Below are 19,473 nucleotides of genomic sequence, written 5' to 3' on the forward strand. Positions count from 1 at the left end.
TTTAACACATTTTCTTTAGACTTTCAGTTTATTAAGAAAATGTGTTAAATCACATTGGGCAGTCCTTTCTTTCTCCATCTCTGAGAGAAGTGAGCTTTCAACGTTACTCCCTTTAAGCTCGGTCTTCTTCTGCAGCGCCAGCTAGATGCTAAAGAATAGAGGCCACAACTTACAGACAACTGCACAATCGGGTGTTGAGCCAAAAAACAAAACCCAAAAGGAATCACCAGCTACACCATTAGGATTGCCTTATTGTTCAGGCTGAATCAGTTTGAAGGCCTGCATATACTGTATATATATATATTTTTAAAAAGTCTGTCTCAGTGGGTCAACCACTGGATCCACCCAAAGGTGTCATATACTCCATAATGCCTCAGCAAACTGTGTTTAAAGTCCACTAAATAAACCACCTCTTTATTTAAAATGGCTCATCTGCAAAAAAGAAAAAAATAAGGCATGCAACACCATCAAATAATAACTCTGATCAAATGTGTTAAAACTAAAGTAACAAGCCTGTTTTTAAAATTTAAGGAGTAGAAAGTTTTGACATTTGTGTAAAAATGCTGGGAGTAGATGCTCAAGTGAAGCTTTTTATGTACAAGTCTTCCTATGATTTCTATCCAGGCATGCCACAGAATATAAAAAAAAATGTAAAAATCTTTATTGTGCTTTCATACATGTTCTAGCATTTGACACATTAATTCTTATGAACCTTTTTGCATGTTGTGTTGCATGTTGAGTTGCATGATGCAATCTACTATAAGGCTCTCTGCACAATCTTGAAACAAGTGTCCTTCACTGATCACAGAGCAGGCTGCTCTCGGGGCTCTTGGCGTCCACGTCTCCCCAGTAGGGCAGGATGAAGGGCAGGTCAGCCACACGGCTCTCCAGCAGCCTCCACAGATGCTGGGCCACAAACTGGTTTCCTTTCTCTGAGAGATGCAGCCCATCAGACAGGTAGACCGTGTAGTCCTGTACAAAAGATGATAAAATAAGACATCTGAGGCCAAAAGACCTGAAAACAGAAACACTGTATACAGGAATACAAGATCATATCAGATTTTAAAAAAGGAAATCACAGTGAGTGCATAAAAAATTATATACATTATAATATTGATTGGCAATATTAAAATTAACCGTTTAATACCAGAAAATCTGACAAAATAATGAAATTATAATAAAAAAATGTTTGTTATTCATTTGAGAAAGCATTTGTTTTTTTATGTTATGGATCTCATTGGATTACTGCAGCACCTGAATGCCAAAAGCCTCAATATCAGCAACAAACAGCAGCTAGAAGTATTGATCCTCACCTGTCCATCTTTTTGCATGAGTGTCCAGAGATCCAGGACGTCTACACCACACTGACCAGCAGCTTCGACACACGCCTGTGCATACTGCCCCGCTACAGAGTTGTGGCGATTGAGAGGACATCCTGCAGGAGACGCAAAGGGATGCTCAGGATCTGCGTAGGACTGGGTGTGTAAAATGACAGGAATGAAGAAGGAGAAAAGCTCCTGTTACCTTTAAGAATGCACTCCTTCTCCCAAGATGGCTCATGCAAGGGGGGAGGTGTGATGAATATAACTCTGTCAGCAGTTACGCCAGCAGAGGCCAGAAACCTGGTCATCTCCTTCAGGTTCTCAGAATACTCGTGCACAGGCACATGCTGCTGGCTCTTACCTGTAAACAAGGAGATGATAATATACAGACACATTTATTAATAAAAATATGTCATAAAAATTCATTTAAGGCTGTGGCACTTGCAATTGAGACATTATAATAAACATCCAGCAGTCTCTTGTCATCACAAAAAAAAATGTTCCCAGCAGTCATTAATGTATAATAAGAACAGCGGAGAAATGAGGATTCATCCGTGAGGAGAGCCGGTGACTTTTTAAAAAAAATCCAGCAATAAATCCAGCTGTCCAAGCCAATATGGTCTGTGATGTCTTGACTACCAGTCATGACATTGTTGGAAACTCTCAAGATGCCAATAAACACCCACTGGCCACCAGAGATGGGCAATAACGCGTTACTGTAATCCGATTACTTTTTTCAAGTAACGAGTAAAGTAAGGGATTACTATTGCAAAAACAGTAATTAGATTACCGTTACTTTCCCGTAGGAACACTGCGTTACTAAAACCGTGGTTTTTTTTTTTGCAAGAATGTGTCATGACAGTGACGTAAGCGAGTGCGACGTTCGTGGCAATCAGCTATGTGCAGATAATATATGGAGTGCAGGAGAGAGTATGAGCGTGCAGCGTTTAAAGCGCGGAAGTACTGACCTTACTTTGAGTTTGATTCTGTAAAAAGTGACAAAAACATTAGCGCCCGCTGTTCACTGCGTGTGAAGAAAACTTCTTTTTACAGCGAAAAAAACCCTAAACTTCCAAGCAAGCACCGAGTGCGCAACGACGGAGCGGGAAATTCACAGAGAAACTCGCGGATTCTTCCACTGACCGCTGCGGCTCACCTGCACCAGGGCAAACCTCCGCCTGCTTTACAGGTGAAAATAGAGCAAAAGGACTGCTGAGTCTTTGATTTTATTTATTTGCTGCTGTGTTTCACTTGCATTTATTTGAAAGACTGAGTGTAAACACAAAAAATATTTTATTTTATGTGCTGGAATGTGTAGAAAATAGGTTTAAATGTTAAACTAATTTCTTCCGGTCAGAGAATGTTGCATTTAATTTAATTTTTGCTTGATGCATAAAGTTAAAAGATTAAAACTAATAAAACAAGTTTTAAAAAGAGACTTTTCCATTTGATTACATTTTGTATGATGGATTATGTAGAAAAAGTAGAATTGGGCTGAGAGATCTATCGCTTTATCACCTATTCAGGTTGTAAATCATGTTTTTAAAAAGTAAGCAAGTAAGTAAGTAATTAATTACTTTGAAAATAAGTAATCAGTAAAGTAACGGGATTACTTTTTGGGGGAAGTAATCAGTAATTAAGTACTGATTACTTTTTTCAAGTAACTTGACCAGCACTAGGTATACCTGTTTGTTAACACAAATATCTAATCGCCCGATCACAGCAGTTTAGCGCATATAGACACGTAGACATGGTGAAGATGACCTGCTGAAGTTCAAACTGAGCATTGAAATAGGAGAAAAAGTGATTTAAGTGGCATAGTTGTTGGTGATAGATGGGCTGCTCTCAGTTTTTCAACCTGCATACAACTACGTTGTCCAGACTAGCCTCTCTGAATGCGTGAACCTTGAAGCGGATGGGTTACAGCAACAGAAGACCACACCGGGTACAACTGCTGTCCGGTAAGAACAGGAAACTGAGGAAACTGCAGACTGAACGCCACAATGCCCAGATTGTCTCAAACTGGCTTGTTGAACATGACAGTGAGTTCACTGAACTCATATGGCCTCCACAATCGGCAGATCTCAAACCGATAGAGGGCCTTTGGAATGTGGTGGAATATGAGATTCACATCATGGATGTGCAGCAGGTCTATGATGCTATCATGTCAACATAGCCAAAAATCTCTGAGAAATGTTTCCAGCACTTGAATCTATGCCATAAAGAAATAAGACAGGCCTAAAAGCTAAAGGTGGTCTAAAGTGGCACTAGCAATCCGTACCTAATAAAATGGCCTGTGAATGGAATCTCTGTCAGGCCGATTCTGGCCCTCCAGGCCTTATGTTAGACACCCCTGGTGTAGATCACTGCAAATGTGCAAGTATTTGTTAAATTATAACAAGAGTGAGCATGCTCCAGTGAAGCTGTACCTTCCAATGCACTGTCATTGGCTCCGAAGAAAATGGTAACTGCTTCTATCTTGCTGTCTGCTGAATTTTCAGGGTTTATGAGGCGAGGAAGAACAATCTTGCCCCATCTGGAGTTATAGCCGGACAGTCCTCTGTTTATAACATCACATTTTCTAAAGGCAAAATAAAATCGCAGATACAGAGATCAGTCACATTAAGCAACTGCTGCATAACACAAGCACAATTTCTCTTAGAAGAAGTGTGTATTTTTACCTGTTTGGAAGTCAGAGCTATTATGAAGGGAATGCAATTTAAATGGAACTACACACCTTGCAAGTTTATCGGCAATTTCTGCTCCCCACCCATTGGGTTGAAATGAAACCTGAAAAAATCAACAGCACCGATTAATTATTTCCACACTAACAGTCAAAGTGGACAGTGATTGAGCAGACAAATAGTAAAATAGATTAAAGTGTAAACACTATCTAACCTGTGTGATGGAGTCCCCAAATAAAATAACTTTAGGCCAAATGATTGACGTGAACTTGGACATGGTGAAGCCAAGCCGGTTCCTAAAGAAAGGAAAGAGAAACGTCAGATTTTATAGGTAAAGCTTGCACATCAAATGCATTGTTTACACTGTAAACTCAGTTTCCGAGACGCGTTAAGTGTTTGCACAACAACTCATTAGAATTTATATTTTCAATCCACAAATTACCCAGTAGCCTTGGAAGAAGAAGGAAGGAATAAATAAGGAAATGTCTTCCGCACTTTTTAATGCTGATGGGGCTTTTATTTTGAAGGTTCCCGGAGTACGTTTTCCCCTTCCGCCTTGTTGTGTCACATCAAAAATCTTCCGTGCGAGCTGCAGAGTCTTGTGTGGATTCTTCAAAGGTCCAGCTAATAAATGAAGGTTAGCTCCCGCTATTATCAAGATTTTCAAATAGCAAAAAACAGATAGTTTAAATTTATACTCCTTGGTACTGTTTTGGACAAATTTAGCTCCAGATAAAAAGGAACTGTGATGGAATTCAAGCTAGCGTCAGCTGTACGTTACATTCATCCGCGGTAAACTTAACTACACGTGAAAAATGGATGAAACCCCCCCCCCCCCCCCCCCCATCTCCTTTCATATAATCACTATTTATTAATGTCTAAACGCTTAATTGAAGATAGTGTATTTTTATCCTTTAATGCCCTCTTATATGGGCTTAGTTAGCACTACGGGCATGACACTGTCAAATTCCACTGACTATGATCTCCAACCACAGATTGTATTTGTAGTTTCCAACCTGACGAACCTGAGTCTCAGATAAACACAGCAATGAAACAGCCTGACACAACAGATGCGTCTATTAATAAGACTTGTGTTAGGATTAGGTGTTGGAAGGTGATGGGCTGGGATAAAGTCAGGGTTTTCCCTGCATATTAAAAATGGTATTATTAACAATATCATTAAACATTTTTTTTACGTGAAGTTTACTCAAACTTAAATATATTTTTGTTTATAAAATTCCCTAAAGTAAGTAGGAAATTGAAAGACTGTTGTAATATAAGATAACATAGGCTTTGCGTAACAACATGCAGACCAGCTGTGGCTACAAAGGCTTGTTTTGCTGTTAAAATATTCCCAAGATGCCTATGTTTAATGTCCTCTTTGTGTCCTTAACAGCAATGTTGCGGCGTCCCAAGCCAACTGACTCAGAGGCAGACCTCCTGAGAGAGCAGGAGCACTTTCTCACTTCAGGCGCTCCCTCCGCCGCCAGTGTTGTCCGCCGCCCTGACAAGAGGAGAGGAGAAGCTGGAGAGGGAGAAGGGCGGAGTGGGGAGAATGAAGGGAGCCAGAGGGATGTGGTCACCATTGAAGGTTACAGATGACACAGATTTTTCACAAGAGCATATTGTGTTTTAAAACTTGTCTGATTTTAACTTTTTGGGGTCTCTTGTGTAAGTAACTAAAGCTCAGCTGTTCTCTTAAATGCAGATCTTCCAGATCAGCTCCCTTCTCTGACCCCAGCCCCTCCTAAGAAGTCTCGCTTTAAAGCGAGTCGTGTCACCTTTGAGGATGAGGATGCCGAGGAAAGGCTGGACAGACACGACACTCACATCAGTGCCGTTCTCTCCAGAATTGTTGTAAGTGGAAGCTTCTTGTCTGTTCTCAGTTAGACTTGTTTAATGTCTTGCTTGGTGTATCCATAGTTTGGGATTCTTTTAGTTATTTATTTTACGTATGTGTATTTTTTTTGTGTCAAGGAGAGAGATACCAGCTCCACTCCAATATCTCTACCAGCATTTACAGGCATGGCTTTCCCCAAAGTGCTGCACCGCTCAGAAACCAGCAATCAGGTAAAGGTCAATAATATTATCTCTTCTTTAAATTTTAAAATTTCTTATCAGCCACTATAGATTCATAATCAGTTATTATATTTATTGCAGTAAGTCACCCCCTCTTCGTACGATGGCATGCTATTTTTGCATTCATTTGGTGTCGTGTGAAATAATCCTGGTTTTTTTGTTTTGTTTTTTTTTTGTTCCCTCCCTGCAGGCACCTCTGTCATCAGCTGGAGGAAAGAAGAGCATCTTTGCTCGTCAGATTGCTGCCCAGAAACTAAAAGAGTGCAAGACCCCAGAAACTACTATGGATACAGATCAGTGTGATGCTGCAGGTGGGGTTAACCATTAATATCACAAATGCAACACAGGTCTCAGTTTATTTGTGTGTTTTCGAAGAATTTAGGAATTACATATTTTCAGCAGTAGTAACACTTTCTGAAAAATATTTTTCCTCCCTTCTATACCATCCTCTTCGTCTCTCTGTTCAGTAGAACCAGCAGCAGTCTCCAGTCCCAGGTTGGTGTCCGGGCAGGGGCTTCAGGGTCCCGATAGCTCAGGAGAGACCATGAGGATCCACATGGAAAACCAGGCCAAGCTCCAAGCCATGTCCCAGTCTGAGATACTCGAGGAGCAGAAGAAGCTCTTGTTTCAGCTCGGTAGGCATTGATGTTGTCGGCAGGATCTTTTCTTTATAATGCACGTTATAATTAAGATGTGATGGGGTGGATTTTCTATCCATTTAGATGTACTAGTCACGTACATCACACTTTTTTTTATCACCATTTCTGTACAGCATGTAATGCAGTTATTTTTGCTTCTCAGATCCTAGACTGGTGGACTTTGTTAGATCTCGCAAAGCACAGAGCGTCTCATCCTTTCCCTCCCCATCCAAACACCCCAAGGACAAAAGTGGCACAGAAGATCCTCCAGTTCAGGATGTGAGCAGAGAGTCAGGCTCCTGCAGTGCTGCAGTGTTGTGTCAGAAACCCCAAGAGGTGAAGATGGAAGGAGAGGAGGAGGAGCTGTCAGCGCCACCACCTGCTGTGACGGGTATGATTTATTCAAATTCAACACCAGTTTCTGCTCTCTGCTGCTGGTGATTAAGATGAAAGTTAGATTCTAATATATGTGGATGATGTTGTTATTAAGTGTGCCTATGCAATAGCACACTTTCACATTGTTCCTGTGCCTGCTTTCCTGGTAAGATTGAATCCTCATTTCTGAGATCTTAAATTTGCTTAAGGAGACCAATTTTATCCACTTTTTAAAGAGACGATGACACTTAGCTGTTAACCAGCATTCCCTCACTTCCCGGTCAAATATCTTCTTCTCATTTCTGCACGCTTTTCCGCTCTCGTACTTGTCCATCCTCTCACTGTGTAACTTAATGTCAGATGTAGTTGCTGCATGGCTAAAACTGATTCATATCTCCATTTGGAGTGATAGAAGCCTCTCTTTGAAGTTTTATTTCAGAAAATGCAAAAATCAACTTCACCCCTTAATTTGTTGCTTATACATCACACGAACCCCCCAAAAAGTTAGAACTTCATTATGCTATTCTGTCCCGCTTGCATTGGCTACAATTAATAGCCAGATTGTTTAAGCTTCTAGTCACGTTTAATGAGTGCTGAGGTTTTTGCAGCAGATGCAGCTTCTAAAATTGTTTGGAGAAGTTGTTTTTGGCTAACTAATTGTCATTTTCATTTACAATGCTACGCTGTTTTTACCACAATGGATGCGTCTGTGAATACAGAGGAGGATCTGCCAGTGAAGCCTCAGAAGGAATGGGTCCACATGGATAAGCTGGAGCCGGAGAAGTTGGAGTGGTTGAGAGACTTGCCTGAACCCAGAAGGAAAGGAACCAAGAAAGTAAGATCTGGTATTTGACTTGCAAGTAATGAAAGATCTAGTTAAAATTCTGTATTTTATTCAACACTTTCCGTTGTTTTTGTGTGTCCTGATAGGCCATGCAGGCTCGTTTTGACTTCGCGGGGACTTTAATTCCGCCCACTGAGGATCTGCCAACGCACCTGGGCCTCCACCACCATGGAGAGGAGCCTGAGGTCAGTCAGCACAAAGTCACAACAAAAAGACAACTTTACCTCCTTAAAATTGGAGTGATGCTTTTATAAAATGACAACAATGTCAAGTTCCAGTTGACTCCTTGGTAGAACACAGTAGAACCTACTGGATTGTGCGTGTAGATTAAATATCACAACCTGTGGCTTAATTTTAAGTTTATGTCATGTTTTTTTACTGAAGTACAAAAACAAGACTGCAGAGGATTTAAATAAGATTGAGGTTTGTAGTGAAACACACTTTGAGAGCTCAGTAAGAGTAGAAAAGCACTAATAAGTACCGATCCATTCACCATTTATCTGTAAGTTTTCTCTGTTATTATTCAGTCTGATTGATCCCATCAGACTCAATTTCTTTCTCATTCATTTAAATTCAGTTCTTCTCATATCTGCACCTGTAAAAATGTATAAACTCTTATCATGAGATCTCATCTTGACATTTGTCCCCAGCGGGCAGGTTATTCCCTGCAGGAACTCTTCCTGCTGTCTCGGAGTCAGGTCATCCAGCAGAGGACGCTGTCGCTCAGCACTCTGGCGAACATCCTCTCAAAGGTACCAGAACCTAGACGCATGAAGTTCCACTCTTAGCTTTAAGAAGCATGCCTCTGTCATGTTGCTGGATTTTTTTCTTCTTCTTCTTTTTTTTTTTGCAGGCGTGTGCTGGGGAATACGTGTCAGTTCTGAAAGGCAGCGTGACGTCTACTCTGCTCGACGCCGGCCTGCTCTTTCTGCTCCGCTTTGCATTGGACGATAGCGTGGAGGGAGTGATGTCTGCAGCTGTGCACGCTCTTAAAGCACTGCTTGTGTGTGCAGAAGATGAAGTAAGATTATAAAGCATAAAGCCAAATATTGCAATAGTAATATAATAAAAATAATAATAATAATAATTGTTTAACCTGCACTAATTTACTCTTTGTAATTTTCTATATGCACTATTTGAAAAAAGCAAATAAATAAATACAAATATCACAGAAATTTGTCCTCATACTGAGGACTAATATAAAGAAAGAACTATATCATGTAAAACTCAAAGCTTTATTTCGATGATTTGTGCATAAACAGCACAGCATTGACTCATTATCGGATAATATCTTTTAAAACACATCAGCTGAATAGAATAGAATACACTGTTCCTTTACTGTAAATGAGTACAAGTGTCTGAAACCCCAGTCAAGTTCCTCTTACAAATGAGTTCCCTCACTCAGGAGTGTCTGGACTGCACTTTTTCCTGGTTTTGCGGTCTGGCTTCCTTCCCCCTGCTGCCATCTGCTCAGGAGGAAGAAGATGAGGAGGATGAAGGGCTGGATGAAAGTATGAAGGAGACGGCCAAGGAGAAAGAAGAGAGGAAGAGCGATCATGAAGTGGCCAGACAGGATGCTGTCAAGGTGAAGATCTCAATATCCCTTTTTTTGCATTCTACATGTTGCCTTCGTGACCTGTGGATGGAAACTGATCAAAGGTTTCTGATTTCAGGGTTTGTTAAAAATGAAACTGCTCCCCAGGCTGCGTTACATTCTCGAGGTGGTCCGGCCGTCACCTCGGGTGGTTCAGGATGTCCTGGAGATCCTGACTCGCATTACTAGGCATTCCTCCTCATCTGCTACGCAGGTAACAACAGCAACTTTTTAACAACTGAGAAGTCTTTAAACTCAAAGTCCTTCATAGCTGAAATACCTCTTGGTGTATCCCATTCTCAGGTGTTGGATTGTCCTCGTCTGATGGAGACAGTAATGTCAGAGTTTCTTCCCACTTCCTGGTCACCATCATCTCAGTCCATTTATGGACTTCCACTTTCCAGCGCAATGAAGCTTCTAAGAGTTTTGGCTACCTCTGGCAGACATGCCTGTGCAAGACTGGTAAAATCAATAAGTGTAATTTTTTAACTGCAAAGATACTCGAGTAATAAGATTTATAATGCATTGATTCTGCAAGCTGCCAGTCCAGGGGCCGACTTTTAAGACAAAAGCTATAAAAACAGTGTTTAGCGTTACTTATGATGTATTCCTGTTTTTAATATTAGTAGCAAACATGTTTTTGGAGGCTCATCGGTGTACTGTAGTGGGAAAACACATTTGGCTTGCACTCAAAAGATCCCTGGTTTGAGACCAGTGGTTATAAGCTAGTGTGCTCCTAGTACCAGTCCTAACCAGGATAAATGGGAGGGTTGCATCAGAAAGGTGTAAAATCTGTGCCAAATAAACATCCTCTGTGGAGACCGCTGGAAAGAAGGGTAATCGGTGTTGTGCCTTCTTTTTTGGCCTTTCCAGTTAAACTCTCTGGGAGCGAGTGAACGATTGTCTCATCTCCTGAGTGCAGAGCCCAACGAGCTGCTGCTGGAGCCGACCGAGTCCCTCAGGATCACCACAGAGGCCTACAGGCTGTGGGCCGTAGCAGCCGGCTATGGACAGGCGTGCAAATTATACATGTAAGTTATAATGTGAGAGCGATTACTGCCACAGTTCTTAACACAGTTATATTTGTCATATTTAAAAAAATGTTGCTATGTTGATGCACTAGTGAGAAAATAGAATCAAATGTAAACAATTAATGTCTGTATCTACACTGAGATAGAAAATTTGCAAATGATTCTATCAGGAATTTGCACATTTACTTTATGATGAGCCAACAGCCTGCTAGATAAAGGGTCCCTTACCAGTTTATATTGTATGTGGCTCCCTTCGCGCTCTGTCCAAACGTAAGAGCCAGGCTCTCCTCTTCACTCACAGTGAGTATTTAATTGCTTTGATTTGCTGTGTTTTCCCACAGAGACCTGTATCCAGCCTTAGTGACAGCACTGCAGTCTGTTCACAGACTTCCACCTGCCTCAGATCCTCTGCAACCTCTGCAGCTCCAGCGGTTTTTGGCTCTGCTTTCTCTGCTCACGCAAGTTACACACACAGCTGGCTGCCATCAGGAGCTCCAGGCTGGGATGGTCAGGTACAGATCAATGAAGCCATTCTGCTAGAGAATCTGGAGGAAGCAGTGTTGGCTTGAACGCTCTGATCTTACATGTCACTTCCTCTGCTTTCACTGCAGCTCCGGTGGAGAAGAGTGCCCTCCCCCTCCTCCTGTATCTTGGGGTCATGTCACAGGGTTGCAGACATCCTTAATGGGGCATTTGAAGGGTTTTATTAAGAACCTCGATGATCCACTTCAGAAAGACGGCAGCCTCACTCTGATACCAGTTTACCTTGTTTACCTAGAAGCGTACTACCATCAGCTCTCCAGACAGGTATTTCCTGCCTTTCCCTTCCATAAATGAGATGTTTCATATTTATTGTTACTTATGCTAAGTTAAAATTTGATGTCATGTGATTTCCCAGCTGGCGAGTGGTCATCGTGTATCCTTCCTTCTGCACGCTCAGTTTAAGCAACAGTGAGAATGCAGCTAATTATGTCCTGTTGTGCGCTACATGTGACAAAGAGGAACTTGAGGATTATCTTGTTCGCTGTTTACGTCTCAAATTCCTTGAAACTGATGAACATGTTGCTCCACAGAACTGTTTCAAGCCCGTGGAGACTCTTCAAGAGCTCGAGCTGCTGACATCTGATGCTCTTCTCCCTCTGATGTCTCACAGTGTTGTGCAAGGCCTGATAAAGAATCTCAAGTATGTCTGAAAACAGATGGCAATTTAGCCTTTTTTCCACAAAATTTGTGTTTGAGTTGAACCTTTAACATCATTCATTATTATTTAAAAAAAAAAAACAAAAGTTGGGCAGGGATAGCTCAGTAGGTAGAGTGGTGGCCCCATGATTGGAAGGTCGGGGGTTCGACTCCACTGAACGGCTACCCTGAGGTACCCCTGAGCAAGGTACCGTCCCTGCACACTGCTCCCCAGGCGCTGCATTGGTGGCTGCCCACTGCTTCACTGGGTGAATGGGTTAAATGCAGAGGAACTATTTCCCTATGGGGACTAACACATACACATTATAACAGCACAGTTTAATGTTTTTTTCCACACCAGGTCTTCCTCTGTAGTGTGTAATGCTCAGGCTATACCTCTGGGCCCAGAAATCACTAATAACCTCCCTGGATTGGCGTGCATGGGATGGAGGAATCGTCCGGGGCTGGTTGCTCCCAGCTCCCCTTTCCCTCTTCTGACTGGACTGGGGCTCCTATTGGAGACGATCACAGGGATCCATAAAGGCCTCAGCAGCAAGGTAGGACTGACTGTCCTTGGGGTGTTTTTATTTTGTTGTTGTTTGCTGGTTTTATACATTTTCTGCTTCGTTTATGTCCAACCAAAACATAGAACTAATGAGTAAAGCATGTGGACTCTCCTTGTAATGAAGGTATGGGTACTCTTTGCACTCTGGGGCACATTGTTAGGTACACCTTTGTAGTATGAGGTTAGATTCCCTTTTTGCCTTCAGAACTTTTGCCTTAATTGTTTGTGGCAATGATTCAACGAGGTGCTGGAAACATTCCTCTAAGGTTTTGGTAAATATTGACATGATAGCATCACACACATTTTTTGGCTGAACATGATGACCACATCCCATAGCTGCTCTATTGGATTAGGATCCGCTAACTATGGAGGTCATCTGAGTACAGTGAGCTCAGCTGATACTAAGGGGCCCACTATCACCACCCTGAGTCATTGATACAAGGCAGGATGGATCCATGATTTAGGTTTTTATTTCAAATTCTGACTGAATGTCGCAGCAGAAATCAAGACTTATTGTTTTCTAATCTTTTGTTCAGTTGTGGTGAGTCCACATGGCTTGTAGTGTTAATTTTCTCTTCTTAGCTGACAGGCTTCGAGGCTCGATATGTTGTGCACTGAGAGATGCTCTTCTGCATGCTTTAAATGTATGCATCCATCTGGCAGTAACGGCCATGCCGTGTCATTCTGATGCTCAGCTTGAATTTTAAGAGGTCGTCTTGACCTCAACGTCGTGCCTAAATGCTGCCATGTGATTGGCTGATCGTATATTTAGATGTCCCCGCTCTCACTCACTAGTTCACCGGACTGCTTCTGTCGGAGCCTGTGACTGGTTACCTGCGCAGCTGCAGTCAGGCTACACCCAGCCTGTCTCACACCAAGGCTTGGCTTCTACGTCACGAACACCACCTCCTCTACCTGCTGCTGCGACTGGCTCACAGACTGGTACGTCCACTCCATCTTTAATGTTGAGCTCAGTTTAGCCATGTTATACAGTATTTTAAACCATTTTTCTTTCAGGCTTTAGTTTCCTTCTTATGCCGCAGCTTGTATGATTCCTGGCTAGTTCATTTATTTTTGCCTTGTATGGAATGAAAATGGGTGCAGCCCTTTTCTACTTGATTTTGGTGTTTTGAGCATAAGATCAGATTTTATCTGCTCACTTGTTGATGTTTAATTATTTATTTTAACCTAATCATGTTATTTTTTCCCCTCTGTTTTACCTCTCTCAGGTTCCCCTCGACTCAGAAATAGCAAAACATGCCTCACTTTACCACCAGGTGGCGCTAGTTGTACTGCCTTGGTTATTGCCAGGCAGTGAATACCTGGTACATGAACTGCTCTCCACCATTGTCTTCAGCAAGGACTTTATATCGTATGTTTACCTTTAATCAGTTTAATCTGAGATAAGTGAAGCACCTACAATATTACTCTAAAGTGCCTGAATTTTTATAATTACTTTTTGTTTTGATAGTTTGTCTAAATCGATGTTTAAATTAGTGCCTCAAAAATGTGACTGATGGTTGTCCTCTAATTTTGCTAACGACATTATATATAAAATTTAATTTCTTTGAAATAAGATTAAATTAACAAATGACCCATTTCCATCAAAAATTTCTCGTTCTGTTTCTTCGCTTATTAAATTATCAGGGTGTTTATGTCTATTTCTTTGATTTCCAGAGAAGGACACAGCGGAGGACCTGAGGCTGTGGAGCTGGGGGAGCTGAAGCTTCATGAGGAAACACAAAAGGACACCTCTCCCTCTCTCCAGACTGTCGGGGCTCTCCTGAGAGAAGCCTGTGTCCAGCTGCCATCCATACGAGGTTGCTTCCTCACTCACCTGGCCCACCTGGAGTCGTCTGTAATAGTGTCCAGAGATGCTCTCCTGGGCCACAACCCCTGGATCAAAAGTCATCTCTTGCCAGAGCTCACCGGTCCCATCCTGCCATCTGATTGGCCTTTCCTTCCACTTCTCAGCCTGTATGAGCAATCGGGGGTGTCTGATGGTGGAGGGCTGGCAGTGGAGGAGCTTCCTCAGGGGGCTCTGCAGGCTGTGACTCACTGTCTGCAGTGGTTGCTGCTGCTGGAGGTCTGGAGGGAGGAAGCGCTAAAGGTATTCAAACAAGTCAAGTCAGTTGCCCGTCTGAATTTTCTCAGAGGGCTTTGGTGTCAAGTCTCAGCGGAGACCACATAGAAATCTGATTATTAACACATTTAATTAATAGGCAATTTTGTGGGGTTGTTGTACATATAAATGGAAAAGTGTTATATATTCCATGTCAGCCAACAAAATGTATATCAGTAACAGCAGAACTGATCCATTATATAATAATATAACTAGTACATGCACATACTACTGAATTGTTTGGCCTGTTTGGCAAACTGATGTACTTAATCACATTTAAAAAATGAAAACATAGATGTGGTAGATGCTGTTGTTTGTCGTTTAGCTCGTGCCATTTTGGCTTTTATGTGAGGCTTGTATGATGCAACTTCTGGTCATATAACACAGATGTTATTGTCATGAAATGAAAACAGAAGGATGCCTTCATAAGAGGTTGCAGGTCCATCGAGGCTAAAAACACGTCCTGTTAGTCTGTTACTAGTTGGTTGCCAGGCAGCGTGATGGTGGCGTAATGTATCATGCATAGTTCAACTTTTTTGTATATAAATTAGTTATTTTCAGGAAATAAAAATGATATGAAGCTTTTATAAGTTGTTACAGGTCCATAATTGCTAAATATAGGCCATTTCAGTTCATTGCTAGGCAGTTGCTAAGCAACATAATGACACCTTTAATATATGATATAGATAGGAACCTTCAAGCGCCACAAATGCACCTGTATACCAAGTTTGGTTGCTCAACTCCAGATGGTGTGGGAGGAGTTTATGGACAGAGACAAACAAGCACACTAATTTTTTTGTGCGTGAGATAGTGAGATGCTGTCATAGTAACACTTTAGAAAGAGGCAGAGGGGTAGTAGAGAGGGGAAGGCAGAGTTAGAGGCCATGATAAACGTTCGCTGTATTCATTCTGGAGTCACCGAGTGTCTGAATATGTGACTTCTTTTGGTATGTGCTTGTTTTACTCTATAGAAACTGATGTAGGATGTCTGACGTGCTTGCTGTGTTAGGTGACTAGCAGGCGCAGTTATCCAAAATCTATAACTTTTACTTCATATTCTCCTTTCACAGTAAATCAAATGTCAATTATTTGTCAGTTTATTAGTGCTAGTCTTAAAATATAGTTCACATATATTTTAAGATAGTTCACAATTTTCATAGAGAAGTACTTTGTACATGCAATGGAGTTACAAAGAAAACCTACACCCTTCAGATGTTTCTTCTGTAGATCTGTTTCCTTATCACATAAATTGATTGCTTCTGTGTCATGCTGTAGGTGGTCCTCCCTGTCGCCAAGTTCGCCCGCCTGTCCTGTGTGTTCCTCTGTTCCAGTGACTTGTTCCTGGAGAGACCCGTTCAGAGGCTGACCTGGGGTCTGTTCAGACTGCTCACCAGGTCTGATATGACACATTTAGCTTTTTCTTTTACACCAACTAATCTCTAAAAGTTAACAGTGACCCTTCATTTTCAGGAGCACCAAGCTGGACTCTTTGGACCTGAACGTCCCTCCTCCAGGTCTGGCCTCATTCCAGGACTTGTATTCAGCCCTTGTGTCCCAGTATGAAGCTGTGTCTTTTGGAGACCGGCTGTTTGGTTGCTGGGTCCTCTTGCCCCTGCAGAGGAGGTACAGCACCACCATGAGGCTGGCGGTGTTTGGCGAGCACGTGGGGATGCTGAGGTCTCTGGGGGTCACTCTAGAACAGGTAACGATGATGGCGTAATGATCTCTGTTGAAGTGATTTTTCCACTTCCTGTTATAATAAGTTATTTATTGTTTATATGTCTGTCTTGTCATTTGAAGCTGTCCATTCCTATCGAGAGGTTCACCTCCCCACCTGAAGATTCCCTCCCTCTCCTCCGTCTCTACTTCCGCTCTTTGGTAACTGGGACTTTGAAGCGCTCCTGGTGTCCTGTCTTATATGTGGCTGCTTTGTCTCACGTGAACTCCTTCATCTTCTCTCAGGATGCTGCTGCACAGGTACAGCAACACTTGACACACTGAGCACTGAGTTGCTCTGCTTTATCTGAATGTTTTAGGTGTGCATTCATATTAAGATTGTCCTTTGTATCAATGGCAGTGAAAGCTAAACCCGGCTGCCACATGTCCTGCAGCTGCTCTGAATAGACCCTGGGTTTGTGGGAACAGCTTCTACATCTGCTTTTGTACATTTTTGGATCAAAAAGGAGCTTGTTGGGTGAAAGTCTTGACAATTTGACAAATGCACAAAACCAGTCCTCATATTATTTCTATTTATTCATGGGTTTGTAACTTTGAATTGGCTGCAAGCGTTTGAAGTTAAAATGAGAAACACATCATATTTGCTCAATTCACAAAGGCATTATTTTAGAGGGGTGAAGCTGAAAACATTCATACGTGCAGTGGAGCAGCATTAAACACGGAGACATAAAGTGCACGAGCCAGGCTTTGATCTTTAATTCCCTTGTTCTTTTCCAGGAGGTTGAAACCGCTCGACACAGTATGTTGAGGAAGATCTACTACCTGACTGACGAGGTACTCCTCTCCTTTTAGCATGCACTGGTAGTTTTCCTGCTCTCTTTCTGCCTCTGGTCTTTACATGCTGTGTTCATTGATTACTCATTCTCCCCCCTTGCCTCTCTGCTTCTTGATGATTTAGTTATTACAGTCTTGCTAAACTCTCACTGTTTTCATTGCGTGCTTTAACACCATAATGTCTTAATACTTTTGTTTTCTCAAAGTGGAGCTATTGTGCTCAGTCCTAGCTCCACATTTCTATTCTTGGACTGTACTGGAGTAGATTTGTGTGACTCACAATACAAAATAATCCTTATTTATTTTGTACTGGGCTTTTGCGCAGCCACTTTAGTTCCTCTTTTAGCTCTCTCCTTCCTCCTTCCATCCATTTAATCCAGCTTTCTTCTGAGTGGCTGCTGCTCACAAACAAAAGATGTAAACAGCAGATTGGTAGGACTTCTGTGCTCAAAGCCAGAGCTCTTATGAGACCAAATTAGAAAACTGTCTGAAGCCGATTGTTTAGAACATTATGAAGTCTGAGCTTTCAGCTCACATACGGTGACCTCACTGTGAGCATGGATATTTTAAAAGGTTTATATGTATGATAGAAATAGTGAAAAGTACATTAGTTCTTTAAATCCAGGTTTTAAGTAGTGGCCTCACTTCAGTTGAGTGCATTTGCAAAACACTGTTTCATTATAGGCCTGCATGTCCTGGAGTTATATTTTGAAACGTAGTAGGTTTTGAATTTTGAATCACTTAGTTTTGCACGTTTGTGGAGCTCAATGGGGGCAAATATTTAGTTCTTCTTGGCTTGAAAGGTCAAAAGCTTAAAGATTTATTGTTTTAAACTGATAATATTCAGAGTGTGCAGTGATCGCTGTCTGTTTCCTACTGTCAAGTGGGGATTTTATATTTTTAAACTAGTGCAAATATGGGCTTTGACGTATTTACATGAACGACTAAATCAAACTACGTGTCAGGCAGCGGGTTCAGGAGCAGCAGGAGGAGAGGAATCAGCGTTTGTTTCAGAAATGTGGCAGGGAGCAGGTTGGGTTCAGTTAGCCCTCATCATGGAACAGAAAACTCACTGAGCTCGTCATCTCAGGGTGAACAAATTCTACTAAAGCTGCTTTCTGGAACAAGGCCCTGATTTTCGGGGGAGAGTATGTTGTTAATAAGTACTTTTATTTCCGTAACGGGAAGTGCTGCACTTCATTGACGACAGAAATCCATCTTCAGGGAGGTGATCAATGAAAGATGGTCATTGAGGCAGAGGCATGCGAGGAGCTGTCACTTGTGCACATTTCATACTGTTCTGATTAAGTGCACGTCCAGCCTAGCATGTAAACACCAGGTCCGGTTAAATCACATAGTGTGTAACAGTCAGTATGAAAAAGGAAACGCGTGTGTTTAACCTCAGCTGGTGTCTCTATCCCCCCTGGTAACAGCAGGGTCCACATGGGGCACAAGCATGTCTTGTTGGGAATATCTGGTTCACACAATCACTCCTGCTGCTCCTCTCACATCTTTCTCACTGTCATTCTCTCATTTCCAGGTGTTGAGGAGTCACTTGCTGCTCTTCCGTCTGCCCCAGCATCACTTACAGCTCGGCTTCGACATGTACGAACAGTTGCCTCCCATTAGGGCCAAACGTTTGGAGAGAGTCCTGGGACTGCAGGAGAGCAGTGTTGACAAAGGAGACTGAAAAGAGTGATAAAAAACCTGAAGAAAAATAACAGGGTTGTATTCTCAAAATAGGCTAGGCAGAGGCGAGATGCGGTATTATGAAAGCAGAAGGTGCTGCACCACAGCGAGATGTTCATTTCAAGGCCTAACAATGTCACATGTAGTTGTTTCTGTGGCCCTTTTTTCTTTAAACTAAAGCTGAGTTAGACTCAGTTTCTAGTGCTTATGGTAGCCTGATGAGGCTCTCACCGGAAATTCTCTGAAAATTATTACATTGAGGCCAAAGTTTAAATAAAAATGTCAAATGTTTTCTTCCTGTTTTGTTACTAATATGTTTGTATATTTGCAAAAAATGCCACCATGTGTTCCAGGTTCTTAAAAAAATATGGCAGGGCAGTTCTTCCTGCTTCACTAGTGCCTGAAATGATTGTAAATAAAACTGATGTTTGAATAAAATATGATGTGTAACCTTTTATCCCATTAAACCTGAGCTCTGAAATTTTTACCTTAATATTAGTATGTTTGTGAAACATCCTGTGTAAATAAGACATTCATGGGGGAACTGAGACTAAAATGAATGTAGGAACGAAAGTGCTCCTGCGGTGTTGGTACATCTTAAAACGTTCGCTTCCTGTTTAATTGCCTGTTCGTAAATGTTAACATATTTGCATAATTGTTGCACATAACAACAATCAGCAAGTTTTGGTTTCACGACTTTTTGTGCTACAGCTGAAAGTGGGTTTAGGTGGTATACCTGCATTTCTGCAATCGTCTTTGTGTTAGGTTCCCCTAAAAAGGTCCAGGGGATGAGGGAAAGTAAAAGTATCCAGGTCGAAAAAGAGACGAGGCAAAATGGTT

At 41.8% G+C, this 19,473-nt stretch overlaps 1 protein-coding gene across 3 annotated transcripts; it reads left to right on the plus strand.

The window, feature by feature from the left end:
* The first annotated feature begins 827 nt into the window (after positions 1 to 827).
* Positions 828 to 19,106, plus strand: rpap1 (RNA polymerase II associated protein 1). 3 transcript variants are annotated; one of them, XM_085391539.1, is made up of 28 exons: positions 828 to 957; positions 1,335 to 1,479; positions 5,403 to 5,597; positions 5,715 to 5,863; positions 5,984 to 6,076; positions 6,276 to 6,396; positions 6,553 to 6,720; positions 6,887 to 7,114; positions 7,818 to 7,933; positions 8,029 to 8,127; positions 8,593 to 8,694; positions 8,796 to 8,963; positions 9,348 to 9,527; positions 9,616 to 9,750; positions 9,840 to 9,998; positions 10,410 to 10,567; positions 10,909 to 11,079; positions 11,179 to 11,374; positions 11,641 to 11,750; positions 12,108 to 12,303; positions 13,107 to 13,253; positions 13,541 to 13,683; positions 13,989 to 14,421; positions 15,709 to 15,827; positions 15,904 to 16,135; positions 16,234 to 16,410; positions 16,888 to 16,944; positions 18,485 to 19,106. In XM_085391539.1, the coding sequence occupies exons 1-28, from the start codon at positions 940 to 942 to the stop codon at positions 18,632 to 18,634; spliced, it is 4,365 nt and encodes a 1,454-aa protein (XP_085247665.1). In that variant the 5' UTR covers positions 828 to 939; the 3' UTR covers positions 18,635 to 19,106. The 3 variants fall into 3 exon arrangements, with proteins under 3 accessions (XP_085247665.1, XP_085247666.1, XP_085247667.1); XM_085391540.1 differs by having other exon boundaries at positions 6,556 to 6,720; XM_085391541.1 differs by lacking the exons at positions 828 to 957; positions 1,335 to 1,479 and adding an exon at positions 4,534 to 4,643.
* Positions 19,107 to 19,473: the final 367 nt, after the last annotated feature.

This window comes from Rhamphochromis longiceps, linkage group LG19, assembly GCF_057381845.1.
Source record: "Rhamphochromis longiceps isolate RC_006_pf linkage group LG19, R_longiceps_female_GT1.1, whole genome shotgun sequence".
NCBI lineage: Eukaryota > Metazoa > Chordata > Actinopteri > Cichliformes > Cichlidae > Rhamphochromis > Rhamphochromis longiceps.